This window comes from Caloenas nicobarica, chromosome 5 (assembly GCF_036013445.1).
Source record: "Caloenas nicobarica isolate bCalNic1 chromosome 5, bCalNic1.hap1, whole genome shotgun sequence".
In the NCBI taxonomy this organism is placed as follows: domain Eukaryota; kingdom Metazoa; phylum Chordata; class Aves; order Columbiformes; family Columbidae; genus Caloenas; species Caloenas nicobarica.
In genome coordinates this window covers 23280075-23293440 of record NC_088249.1, presented here as the reverse complement: position 1 = coordinate 23293440, position 13366 = coordinate 23280075, and the positions used below count along the sequence as shown (strand labels likewise).

Below are 13366 nucleotides of genomic sequence, written 5' to 3'. Positions count from 1 at the left end.
GAGGGGAGCCCGCGGGCGGAGGCGGCGCGGCGGAACCAAGAAGCGAGGCGGGGCGGGGGAAGGAAGGAAGGGCGCCGGAAGGGACCGTGCCGGTGGCGGAAGCCGGGAGGTGTCGCGGCGGCCGGCGGTTCTAGCAGTTTCCACGGGCGGTCGGTGCGGAGGAGGCGGCGGCGGCGGCGGTCCCGATGGCCAAGTGGGGAGAGGGAGACCCGCGCTGGATCGTCGAGCAGCGGGCGGACGCCACCAACGTCAACAACTGGCACTGGTGAGCGGGGCGGCCCGGCCGGCCGGCGCTGAGACCCGCCCGGGCCGTCCCGCGGGAGGCCCTGGGCGCAGGGGGGCTGCGGGGCCGGGGTCCCGGGGAGGGGTTCTCCCTTCCTCCCTCCCCTACGTGCGTGTCGGTGCTGAGGTGGCGGTGCTCGGGCTGATGCCCCGGGAAGGCCCCACCTCCGTGTGCGCGGGGGGTGCCCGAGCCGGTGTGCTGGGGGTGCCCGGGGCCGGGCCGTGTGTGTGTGGTGGAGCGGCGCAGGGAGGGAGGCACTGGGGGGAGCCGGGGTGTGCTGGCGGTGCCCCAGCTTCTCACAGCGCCCGGTTTTCCCGCAGGACGGAGCGAGATGCCTCCAACTGGTCCACAGAGAGGCTGAAAACTCTGCTCCTGCCTGTCAGGGTGGAGGGCGAGGAGGGGGCTTGTGAGGTGACAGAAGTGAGCAAACTGGATGGAGAGGCCTCCATTAACAACCGCAAAGGGAAACTTATCTTCTTCTATGAGTGGGCTATCAAGCTGGCATGGACTGGTGAGTGATGTTCTCCCCTCCCGTTTCAAGGCCAGATTCAAGTATAATACTAAAGATAAGGATACTTAACTGATTTAGGAAATAACAACAAAGAGAAGTGTTGTATTGTGGTACAACACAAGTTTGTTTTTACAGCAACCAGAGTAAGAAACGTTGATCTGAACAACATAAATTTAATTGCAGGCACCTCAAAGACAGGAGTGAAATACAAAGGTTACGTGGAGATTCCTAATCTCTCAGATGAAAATGACGTCGATGAAGTTGAGGTAAGCACAGCTAAAGGCTAATACTGCTGGCTGTGTGGCAGTTCTAACAGGAATCCTCACAGCATTAGTATGTCCTTCCATGTTCCCTTTTTAGAACATTTGCTTTAACTTTTTTGTGTTAAAGACTGTTTAAATTAATGGAATCACAGAATGGTTTGGGTTGGAAGGAACCTTATCATCTAGTTCCAACAGCTCTGCCATGGGCAGTCAGCTTCCACTAGACCAGGTTGCTCAAAGCCCCATCCAGCCTGGCCTTGAATGCTTCCTGGGATGGGGCATCCACAGCTTCTCTGGGCAACCTGCTCCAGTGTCTCACCACTCTCACAGTAAATAATTTCTTCCTTATATCTAATCTAAATCTGCCCTCTTTCAGTTTAAAACTGTTAGCCCTCATCCTGTCACTACACTCCCTGGTAAAGAGTCCTTCCCCATCATGTTGTATCTTTGTCAAATTGATTCCTGTTTTCTAGATATAACGGCTCTATAGCAGATGAAGCTGTTTGGGTACACACATATGTTACTATAGGCTGAGAGATTAAGTGAAAGATTAATCGACTGCACTGCTGCTTGTGAAAGAGTTTAGCCAAAGTCTGTCGTATTGAATTGAGTAATAAAAGGACCGTGCAAGTATGGCTTTGTTAATCAGCGTTTGTCCTTGTTTAGATCCATGTCAGCATGGCTAAAGATGAGCCTGACACTAACTTGAAGACCCTGATGAAGCAAGAGGGTGCAAAAAAAATTAGAGATGCAATGAAAACTTACATCAGCACTCTCAAAACAGGTATGTAACTGTGAGGGAGATGTGTTATGGGAGTCCATGTGGGCTAATGCTAAAGAAGACATGGGGGTAACGAGAGAGTGAATATTGCTTCATCACTCCATCTCAACAGGAAGGTATCAAAGCAACAGCAGTAACTTTTTTGACTCTTTTGAAAGTTAGCATTTACTAAGAAGCACTTCTGTCTCTAGACACTGTAGAACAGCCCAGAAAGATTTTTTCTTTGTGATAACCCAATAATAAACAGCATTTCTGGATTTATGCCTGAAAACTGAGAATGTCCTTCACATGCTGAAGCTTAGCTATAGAGAAAGTGAAGCCAGTAAAATGTGTTTGCTACCCGAGTGACACAGAGCATCAGTCACTGCATGTTGCACAGTCTGGCCTTTAGTTTGCTTACTCCCCTGGAAGGTGATATCTTTGTTCTAGTTTGTTGTTTTTTCTGCTTTGCCACACTAATGAAAGTATCTAGTGTTATTTGAACTTGAGAATAATTTGCAACTGGAATTGCTCAGCAGGTTTTGTTGGTACCATTGAATGAGCTGTCTCAGCATCTGGATTAAAAGTATTTTTTTAGAAGATAAATCTGATTCCAGCAGTTGGAGTTAAGTCAGTGTGCTTTGGTTGAGTTTAGCTTCATTCTCTAGTACAGTCTGGGAACGCAACAGTTGCTTTTTTTTAATCTATTTATCTATACTACACGACATGTGCTAGATATTAGACTTTTGTTGAGTATAAACCACCACTGACTGCTGTTTTTCCAGGGTCCAATTTCTGTACCTTTGGTTTTTTTCAGGTGTTTTAGTGTTCCGGGTGGGAGATGGAGTCACCCAGTGTATGATGGGAATGTTATTCGGGAAGAACTGTATGCTCTTGTGGGCTGGAATAAATAAGAATAGGTGGGAGCTAAGTATTGCAGGATACAAGATTATACACACATAATAAAATTCTGCTATGTCATGGAATTTTGCTAGTTTGAACAGATGAAGAGGAAGGAGAAAGATCAAACTTTTATAATTGCTAAATGCAGAAGTGATAGAGCAGGAGAAGAAGCAAACATAATGCTGAAAGAGGCTGAAGCTTCTGATGGAGTTATAAAAGTGCTAGTGTTGCTGCACAGGGCACTGGTGAGACCCCCCCCTGGGTTTCTGTGTGTAGGCCTGGCATCTGGTGTCAAAAAAAGATTAATGAAAGATGGAATTAGAAGTATCTTTATTCTGTACTACAATATGAGAAATGGAGAGCCAGTTGGAAAAGAAATGGAAGTGCTTGTTTTAGTTTGTCTACACCAGCAAGATAAAAGTATTTGAGATGAGATTGCTGTTTATATTAGAGCAAGGGTGTCAAACTCATTTTCAGCCGGGGCCACATCAGCCTCGCAGTTGCCTTCAAAGGGCCACGTGTAATCTTAGGACAGTATAAATGTAACTACTCCTACTTTTATACAGTTCTAGAATTACATTTGGCCCTTTGAAGGCAACCGCGAGGCTGATGTGGCCCCGGCTGAAAGTGAGTTTGATGCCCCTGTATTAGAGAGTGAGAGAGAAAAAAAAGCTACGTAAGTATAAGGCTAACATTCATATGAGAGCAACATGTGGAATATAGTGATTAATACATCTGGGCTAGGAAGAGGAGGTAAGGTCCTGTTAGTGGAGGCAGATTCTGATATGGCCTTCAGTGGAGAGTAGAGAGGGCAAGAAGAATGAATTGCTTGTAAAAAGGGGTCAGTTTACTTTTTTAAAAAACTTTCAGGTTATGGGTGCTAGCAAGAGCAGGGGAGAAACCAGGAAGCGCTTTTTGACTGTATATTTCAAAGAACAGTTAAAAAGTTTTACTTGGTCTTCTATTAGTTTCATGGACGTATTCCTGTCTTTCCAGAATTCACCCAGGGCATGATTTTGCCCACAGTGAATGGTGAACATATGGACACAACACCTCCAGTGGCTCCTAAAGCAGAAGACCGCAAGGTAAATAAAACTGTGCAAACATGCTTTTGGATCTGTGAAGACAGGTACACAGTATTCGATTCTGGGGCTTACAAAAACAACATATGCTGTTTATAGGACATATATATATTCAGGATTTGGCAGTTTGTGGTATAGGCCTGACTGGTTTTGGTTTGCAGCACATGACATTTTTTAATGCAAGCAGAGCGATCTGCTTTTTACACTCAAATATGGTTGTACCTAATTATGTTTTTACCAAAAGCCTTTGTTTCTTTCTCTTCCATACATGAACCACTTGTTGAGTTTTTTGTGAAAAAAGTATGTGTGTTTGTTTTGCTTGTTGTTTTGCTAGACGGCCACTGGCAGCAGTCCTGCCACATCGCAGTCTAAATCCATAGGAGTCAAGATCCCTACATGCAAGATCAGCTTGAAGGACACCTTCTTAACATCTCCGGAGGAGCTCTACCGGGTGTTTGTTACTCAGGAGGTAATGCCAGGCTTGTTCTGAGAATTGTTCTTTGCACATAGGAGGTTGTTGCTAAGAAGCTTTTCAAGGCATTCAGTAGGACACTCACAATCCACGAGAGTGGAACAAGAAAGCTGGTCTGCAGAAATGTTGCTTAAACCTTGTGTGCGCATCTTTTCACACAGCTGACAAGAGAGGATTAATGCCAGCCAGAAGCCAGTTGCAGACTGCTGTCAGCACGTCTCTGTAGGTGTATCACTTACTGCATGTGGTCAGATCTGTTGGGATTTACAGCTGTGTGCTTTTTGGTTTTGTTTTTTCCTTTTAAGGTTAGGTGGTATCAAAACGTACTTTGGGAATAGCTTTCACTCTCCTGCACACTATGGCATAGTTTAAGGAGAGCAGCATAATATTGTTTAGTATGGTCTTAGTCTTTTGTTCCTCCCTTTTTTTTAAAAAAAAGGGGGCAAAAAATATGACCTTCTCTTAGAACTAGGTTTCATTAAGGAATCAACAGAGTAAATCAAAGTGTGGCTTACAGAACACTGCATAGAATGTGAAAGTGAGGGGTTCTTTTCCCTTGGCAGGCAGAATGCTGCTGTAATGGCTATAATCTTGCTTTTCTGGCCAGGGCAGCGGTTTTGTCTTTTCTTGATGAAGACCTTACACTATTCACTTACCTCCTCATACAGAACTTACGTAGCTGAGTGGGAGGCATTAGGCAATAAGCTTGCAAGCAGATGATGTCAGGTAATACAGGTTTCCTCCTGAATTCTTTTCAGATGGTCCAAGCTTTCACCCATGCACAAGCCACCTTGGAAGCTGATAAAGGAGGCAAGTTTCAGTTGCTGGATGGCAGTGTCACGGGAGAGTTTGTTGACCTAGTAAGTACTGACTAGCACTGGTGTGTCTTGCTCAGGGGCAGCCCGTTTATTTCGGAGGTATCAATTCTGTAACAATGCTTCATTTAGCTAGTTATGGAGTTCTACCTGGTGCCCAATAGTTATCTATAATTGTTGCGGCTATCGAAGCATTCCTTATGGTATGGATTAATGTATGGGATTTCAGTCTGGGGAGAAAATATGTCTTACAGTCATGTATCGGCCCTGTCTTTGTGTGGTGTTTGGTTTGGTTTGGTGTTTTTTTTACTTATTAGGCAGTTAAGGGATGTTAAAGATAATGACTGACCTTTTTTAGCCCTCCTGCCACTAAAGTCTTCTAGACAGGGACACTATCTCAGTGTTTGGGGCTGCAGTGTGGCCTGCCTTCCTAGAGGAGGAGTAGAAAGAAAAGGACACTTAAAATCTCTTTTCCTCTATGTGTGTGTGTTTCTCAAGGCATCTCTAAGGCTTCAGATCAATGCAATTCTAGTTATTTTTCTATTAGACTGTGGGATTTGCAAAAAATTACTACTCAGTCTTTCTCTCTCTTTTCAAGGTCCCTGAAAAGCAACTTGTTATGAAATGGAGATTTAAATCTTGGCCAGCTGGTAAGTAGTCCAAAAATGGACTATGGTATTACAGCCCTTGCCTGTGTTGGAGGATTCCAGCCCCATTTGCCACACTGCACTCCGGCTCGTGACTGGGGAACACACAGTGTTCTGGGAGCTGCACCAGCCTTATCCCAGCTTCGTATCCCACATGATCAGGTCAGAATCATCAGCCACCACTTAGAGTGGTGGCCAGGGATTAGGAACGATGAAGTAGCAGTTTGCTAAGCTGTGGCTGCAACTGCTTCAAACCCCATGAAGAGGGAGCCCTCTCCTCCTTCTGTTTCTGAGAAGGGCCTGCAGCTGTCATAAATAGATCCTCTGGGAAGGATCCTGAGGAGTCTTTTAAGTGGTGCTGTGTGAGAGGAGGAGCAGAGTAGCTCCTTGGGGCAGCATATGATATACTGCACACTGCTGACAGATTTGCTTTGGTTCCTCTAGGGCACTTTGCAACAATTACCTTGAACTTCACTGACAAAGGTGGCGAGACAGAGGTGTGCTTGGAAGGCAAGGGCATTCCTGCCAGTGAGGAGGAAAGAACAAAGCAAGGCTGGCAGCGCTACTACTTTGAGGGCATTAAACAGACATTTGGCTATGGTGCCCGCTTGTTTTAATACCAGTTGCTGGGAAGGCTCTGCCTTGAAGACTGCCACGTGGACTGATACATTTCTCTCCTGTCCCTTTCTAATCTTGGCCCTGCTGCCGAGTAAAGTTGGATGACAGGTGATGAGGATGGCCATTGAGCAGCACCACTTTCAGTCCCTCACTGCTTTGTGCATGTCTCGTGCTGCAGGGGATTCTCTTACATGTACATACTTCTATTGCTAAATAAACCTAACTTAAAAAAACACTGTGGAACTTGTGTCCTCAGATCGGCTTGAGTTCAAAGGGTCGGTTGATAGGCTTAGGGAGGGATCTGTCTGGAAAAACACCGATCAATGAGGAGTGCTGGTCCCAATGTCACTTACTCCTCACTTCTGGGAGAGTAGAGAGCATGAGCTTGATGCAGTTTTTAGTTTGAGCAGCTGCTCATTTTCTCTGCTTTTGATCTGCCGCTAGTAAATATTTCAAACCCTTCCCATTTCTGAAGAGATCTAAGATCCTGTTCAAGCTATTCCTTTCCTCCCTTGTACATGCCCTTCTTCAACAGAATCCTTTCTTACACTAGCCTGCTCTGAAAGAATGCTGATCATTTAGTCACCCAGTGTCCAAGGCAGTCAGCAAACCACTGCTAGGGAAACTCCCACCTACAAAACAGTTCTGGCAGGTTCTCTGGGGCCCAGGGTCAGCCACTTCCATGAGTGTCAGGCCAAAGCAAACTAGTCTCTCAATGGGGGTGGGATTTATTTCTGTAAAATAAACAAGGTGCAGTACTTTTGCCTGACCCCACTTCAGCTGTTACTTTGACTGGTGACAAAGGGAAAACTACTTGTTCTCCCCTGCTAATATGGTTAGGTCCCAGAGATGTCTTCTAAAGCAGTAAACTTGTTTATAGGATAGGGGGCAAAGCTAGTTCTGGTCAGAAGTGTCAATCTACTTAACCTCATGGGCGACCAAAGTGCTTAGTTTTTCGCTTTGAGGCATGAGCCTATCTTCTGTATTGTGTTTTCTGCAGAGCACCTCTAGTAAGCAGTGTTACTGGGTGCCAATTAGTGTTTTGGGGATTTTTTTTAAATTTTTTTTAAATCTGAATGCGACATTGTAGCTATCCCTTTCGGTAGATGAGACAGCAAAAATCTTCAGTGCCTGTTTAAAAAACCCAAATGTAATTGTTTGAATGGCCTTTTAAACTATGGAGAGTATTTCTAGCCTTTTCCTTTCACTATTCCAAACTGATTGTTCATGGTAAAGTGTGTACAGACATCAAGAGTGCAGTATGAAGCTAAGTTCTTTATTGTATACTTACCCCTGTGCTCATCTGTGACCGCAAAGGAAGTTGTGTGAAGAGCAGGTACCTATAGGTGCTATAGGGCTTCCATATATCCTGCAAGCCTGTCTTCTTAAAGTACTGGCTGGCTGGGAAAGGGGCTCCAGGCATTTTGCCAGGATTCTTATGCACCGATAAACTACGGCCTGCATGTGGTAGGCTGTGGGAGTGTAACATGGTCTAAGCATGCTGATGTCACTGTGCAGCATGTATGTTTGGTTTTCTGTTTGGGAAATCCTGGACAGAAACCTGGAAAACCTTAAACAACAGGGCTAGCGTGTTCACAGCCAAGGCAAGGGCTTTGGTAAGAGAGGAGCAAAATTATTTGAAAACTGAAAAAACGAGCTCATTCTAAGTTAACTTGAGACAAACTTGACAGCTGGATCATGATGTGCTTCGGCAGCCCGGCCAGCAGCTGGCTGTGCCACGGCAGAAGCAGCAGTGCTCTCTGCAGCGGCACTGTGCTGGCTCAGCTGGGCGAGGGCAGCAGAAGGCAGCCCTGCTAATCACCTGCTGCTGGAAGGTTAGGAAGTGGGACAGGAAGGCAGCTGATGTGGAATTTTAATTGCCTTCCTTTCATCACAACCAGGGTTTACTTTGGGCATCCTGCTGCTACTCTAATAGGACACTCTTTGGCCTCAGCCAGCAACCCACATTCATGAGGCTCATGGAGTCAGGGCTTTGCGCAGAGGCTGTTTGAGGGCTCTTCTTCCTGCAAAACTGATTGCCCCGAGTTACGGTGCTGCTGTGCCAGCTGGCTTCCTGCCTCTTGGGCTGGAAATTGCCATCCCCACAGCAGCAGAACAGGCTGTGTAGCCGTGTAGCCATGCCTTGGCTGCTGTTCACAACTGAGTCTATTGGACTAAGCTGCTGGAGACAGAAAGCTTGAGTTAAAAGGGCAGGCTGTGAGCTAGTGCCCAGCCTGAGACAGGGAGCGTGTCAGGATACACTAACTGGCGGGGCACAGCAGTGGTAATGCCTTACACCACTTCAGCCCTTTACTTGGCGAAGGCGATCTGAGCCTTAAGTCGCTGCATGCCACTGAAGGTCCCTGCGCTATCTCTGCCTGCTCGCAGTGAAGAGACCCTCTGCTTCAGCTATACCTAACATCTGGTGCAGCTGTACAGATGCTAATGGGAAACCCCAGACCTTTGATTTACTTGGAAATGTCAGGAGAGCTGGACACGCTTTGCAGTCCTTCAGCGATATAAGGGAGGGAGGGCCATATAAGACGAGGAAGAAAAATGAGGTCCAGTATACTCCTGCCCAAAGGCTCTTCAGGAATCTGTACTGACACAGGATGAGAAGGAAAGTCTTGTGAATTAAATAAAACAAAGGTTAAAAAAACCCCAGAAAACAGACGTAGAAGTAAACAGTGAATTTTTCGCAGTGATGAGAGGTCAGAGGTGGATGTTAAGTGGCTACACACTTATGAGGCACATGGAGATGAGGAAGGAGCAACTATCAAACAACAGAATATGGGATCCCAGCCAAAGGGGTCTCTGAACACATTTAGTGAATTCTGGAATTCCTTGCAGCTGGTGATATGGTACTGCTAAAAATTTACATGGATTCAGAACAGGAGTGGAAAAAATTGTGGAAGAATAAACCAACCAAGGGCTGTTAAACAGAATGGCCATCACATCTGGCTCAAGAAACTTCTTGGCCGCCAGCTGGTGGCAACAAGGGAAGTGCTTCAGGGAAACAGCGACACATGCATTGACTGCTGTCAGACTGGATGCTGGCTTAAGTGGACTGGTGTTGTGATTCACTTGGCCCTTTCTCATGTAGTTTGATCATTTATGTATGTGAAACTATGGGAAAATCAGGCCACAAATCAGAGAGACTGAAAGCCCCTCACCTAAGTAACTATTGAAATTCCTTTGAAACATCACCTCAACTCTACTTCAATGGCAAAATGGGAAGAACTTAAATAAAATACCTTTTAAAAAAGCCAAAGTAAAAGTAGTCGGATGTTTCCAACATGACAGGGCCTGATGCAGTTTACCCTAGAAGAGTTACTTGGGAAAGTGAAGCAATTTTTCAGAATTCAGTGAGGAACAGGGCTGGGGAGAGGGAGAGAGGAAGAGAGAGAGAGGTGAAGGCCAAGGGAATTGTGCAATCTGCTCTAGGTGACCCTGCTTTAGCAGGTGGGTTGAACTAGATGATCTCCAGAGGTCCCTCCCAACCCCAACCATTCTGTGATTCTGCGAATTACATCAGTTGGTAACATCAATTAATGAAAAAATACTGAAAAATGCAGTCAGTAACCTGTAAATACCCAGCCAATCAGGTAAAAAGTAATGACCAACGCACCTGTATCACAGCTACATCAAGCACAACTCATATCGAGTCAACCTTTCTTTGGCAATATCTGGGCTTTATTAAGACCTTAGGCAATGTTTTATATGATATTTTTATTAGTAAATAAGGGAAGGCCTAACAGAGCTGTAATGAATCCAGTATGTTTCAATATAGAAGATAATATAATTTATAACTTTAAAGTCCAAAATAATTTACATCACCACTGGTGCTATAAAACACTTAGAAGACAAGTTTAGGATTGAAAATGATCTTCACCAAGTAGAAAAGTGAGTATATTTGACCTCACTGAACCGCAAAGTTTTACACTGAGGCAGAAACCACCAGTAACGTGTACAAGAGGGGAAGCAACAGGCTTGGCAGCACAAATGTGAAGGATGTTTAAGCTGGGCAGATTATGGTGAATTTTCAAACAAACTTCAATTTAAAACGTCATGGAGGAGAACAAAAGCTGCCTGGGCAGACTGGGGTTTGTAGGTCTTGTGAAGAAATCTTTCCATATAGCATTAAGAAAGCCCCAGATAAGACCCCGTGACACCAGTTTTGGGCTCCGTACTTCAAAGAAAGATGCGAATTACTTGGAGTGAGCCCAGCAGTGGACAACAAGACTGACTGGAGGTCTACAAGTATGGCTTCTGAGGAAAGCCTGAAATAATTGCATTTGCTTAGTCTAGAGAAGAGCAGGTGGAAGAGAAGGAGGGAAATAGGGAGCATGATAATAAAATTCAGAAAAACATGAGAGGTAGGAGCAAATAAGGCAATAGTATGCTCTCTGTGAGCACTGCAGATAAGATGCAGTGGGCTTAAAATAAAGTAGGAAGGATTTAGACTGGCAGCTAGGAAAATATTTCTGCCTGCAGGAACAGTAAAGCTGAGGGTCACTGTGGCATCTCTGTCACTGGAAAGCTTGAAGGCCAGGAGAGAGCGGGATCTGTCAATGAGGAATCATTTGCACATACTCAGCTCCCACAGCACAGACTAGCCCGGCCGGGGTCAGGGCTGGCAGGGGCTGGCGTGGCGGGGACGATGGCCGGTGGATGGGCTCTGCCGCAGCCCCTGGCCCGTACATGACGGAGGCTGTGACCCCACTGCTGGGCTCCCATGCAGTGAGGGAAGAACAGCTGGCATGCTTGCAGGGACCTGGAACAAAGCAGGGGCTGGGCCCCGTCAGCTGGGCTTCTCTCCGGCATTTCCAAAGGGCAGCTGGCCCCTGTGTGGCAGGGAAGGAGGGTGAGATGTCCCTTTCCCGACTCAAAACGTGTGGACCCATCCTCTTTGGAGACAGAAGGAGTAAATCCCATCCTGTGGACATGTCGGGCAGGGCTACCCCAGCGTGGTTTCAGCATCCTTCCACACAGCACCGATGAAAGCGGGGAGGACTGGCTCTACCCATGCTTTGGACCTGCCGGGGTTCATTGCCCACACTCGAGGCAAAGGTAAAGCCCAGGAGAACAGGTCTTGCCACGGGCTCCCGTTTGCCCAGTGTTCCTGCTGCAGTCAGCAGGGCTACTGCTGAAAAACTGCAGCTAATGTGATTTGTTTTTTTAGTTTCTACAGAGCAGTGGGCAGCCGATGTGGCCTTGCAGTGGGGTGGGTCCCTTTACAGACCAGAAACAGGGCTATCTGAAAGGTTTTTTTCCTCTCCAAAGCTTCAGCTTTAGCTTGAAGTCCACAGACCATCACAACTCCACTTTGCTCTTTCCTAGGCTAAGGCCAGACCTTGCGGTTCAGGTCTGCTCCGCAGGCTTTGGCCAAACTCGCCTGACATTATCATCCTCTGTCTTCTCCTCACAAAGCCATTCCTTCTGCACTCAGCTGGGCTTTTTGTTTTATTTTCCAATAAGCAAATTTTTGAAGCAGGAGCCCTGGAAAAAGGCAGACAGCTAATGGGATCTCTGTTGCTGTAAACATGTTTCTATGACATCTCACATTCATCCCTGAGAGATGCACTCACTCCATATGTCCCCTAGGCAGCTGACCCCACACTTGAGCCTTCAAGGTGTCATTCACAGTCAAGAGGTCTTTGCACAGCTTGCTCCTGACTTGTCTGGGGCCAAGAGAGGACGTCAGCAGGGACAAACACATGGTGACCCTTGTGCCCAGCAAAATCTGGGGACAGCTCCTTCTGCATACAAACTAACGCAGCTGCAAGTCGGATGCCAGAGAACTGGTACAACTGAGCCGCGTGAAGCTCCAGTCCAGGCTGGCAAACTGACACAACTCAACTGGTCAAGAATTCATGTGTTCAAAGCAGTAGGCAAAGGTGCAGACTGAGACTTTGCCACAGACTCATGCCATGATTTCAGGTGACATCTCCAGGTCTTGAGCACCTGCAGAATTAGGGCAGCAATTCTTCCTGCTTCCATCCTCTGTGTGTGGGATTTCTACAGTCCAGGAGTTTCACAGCAAGGCTCATCATCCAGCACAGCAAGGACCTTGATGCAGAGGGTAAAGGCATGTTAGGCATCTTATATACACAGTAGTTAACTGCTGGCTGCCCTTCCAGAGAAAGAATGATTTTCCTTGTGCTGCTTTTCCTGCAGAGCAGAGCTCGCCCCGCTCCCCCTGGCTTCGGCTCCATGCAGCAATGTTTTTGATGTTGCAGAAGACCAGCGGGGAGCTCAGAGCATCCTTCCCTGAGAGGAGCCATCTGCTCCCCCCAGGCAGGGGCCAGCAATGGCGCCAGGCAGCTGCGGAGCACAGCCCAGTGCTGGAGCGGCAGATAACCCTTGACAGATGTGCAGCCAGCACAAAGCAAAAGGAGCATGAGAGGAGGAGGGAAAACAGCTGGAAACAGCAAGAACTTGGAAGTAGTCACAATTTATGCAGCAAATTAACAGCAAAAAAAAGTTGTAATCCCTGGAAACCCTTGCAAATTCCCTTGCTATTGTTATCTGTCAGCTCTGGAGGTGGTTTGCCAAACCAGTTTTCCAGCTGGGATGATGCTGGTTTTTGTTTTGTTTTATTTTGTTTTTTCATCCGCTCCCATGCTCAACATCTGCTTAAAGCAGCGTGCCGGTGCAAGGCTGGCCAGCATCCAGCTCTGGCCAGGCTGAGCATGGAATAAAACCTGAGGTCAGGGCTGAGGCACAGGCAATGCATTTGCTTCTTAGCGCTGACCCCGATGGTCTTGCAGGAGGCTTCCTTCCCTGTGAGCAGAACTTCACATAGCCCATGGCTGTGGCAGCAGGCTCTGGACAGTCTGTGTTAGCTGCGATTCTTGCAGCCAGACACCATCAAATGCAAATGGTAAGGGAAGGAAGCAAAGCCACCAGGGTCATGGCAGTACAGCTGGGCCTGGGGACCCAAGACACACAGCATTCAACATAGTGTCATCCCTCTCAGCCAAAACAAATAGCAACACATGCTTCAGTCCCA

At 46.8% G+C, this 13366-nt stretch overlaps 1 protein-coding gene across 1 annotated transcript; it reads left to right on the top strand.

Moving 5' to 3' along the window:
• Positions 1 to 60: 60 nt before the first annotated feature.
• Positions 61 to 6572, top strand: AHSA1 (activator of HSP90 ATPase activity 1). The gene is made up of 9 exons (XM_065635864.1): positions 61 to 265; positions 604 to 794; positions 978 to 1060; positions 1724 to 1841; positions 3717 to 3805; positions 4137 to 4271; positions 5033 to 5134; positions 5688 to 5739; positions 6181 to 6572. The coding sequence occupies exons 1-9, from the start codon at positions 186 to 188 to the stop codon at positions 6351 to 6353; spliced, it is 1023 nt and encodes a 340-aa protein (XP_065491936.1). The 5' UTR covers positions 61 to 185; the 3' UTR covers positions 6354 to 6572.
• The last annotated feature ends 6794 nt before the right edge of the window (positions 6573 to 13366 follow it).

Coding starts and splice junctions, on each gene's coding strand:
- AHSA1 (XM_065635864.1), top strand. CDS start 186: ATGGCCAAGTGGGGAGAGGGAGACCCGCGCTGGATCGTCGAGCAGCGG. Junction 266..603: donor AACGTCAACAACTGGCACTG/GTGAGCGGGGCG, acceptor GTTTTCCCGCAG/GACGGAGCGAGATGCCTCCA. Junction 795..977: donor TATCAAGCTGGCATGGACTG/GTGAGTGATGTT, acceptor ATTTAATTGCAG/GCACCTCAAAGACAGGAGTG.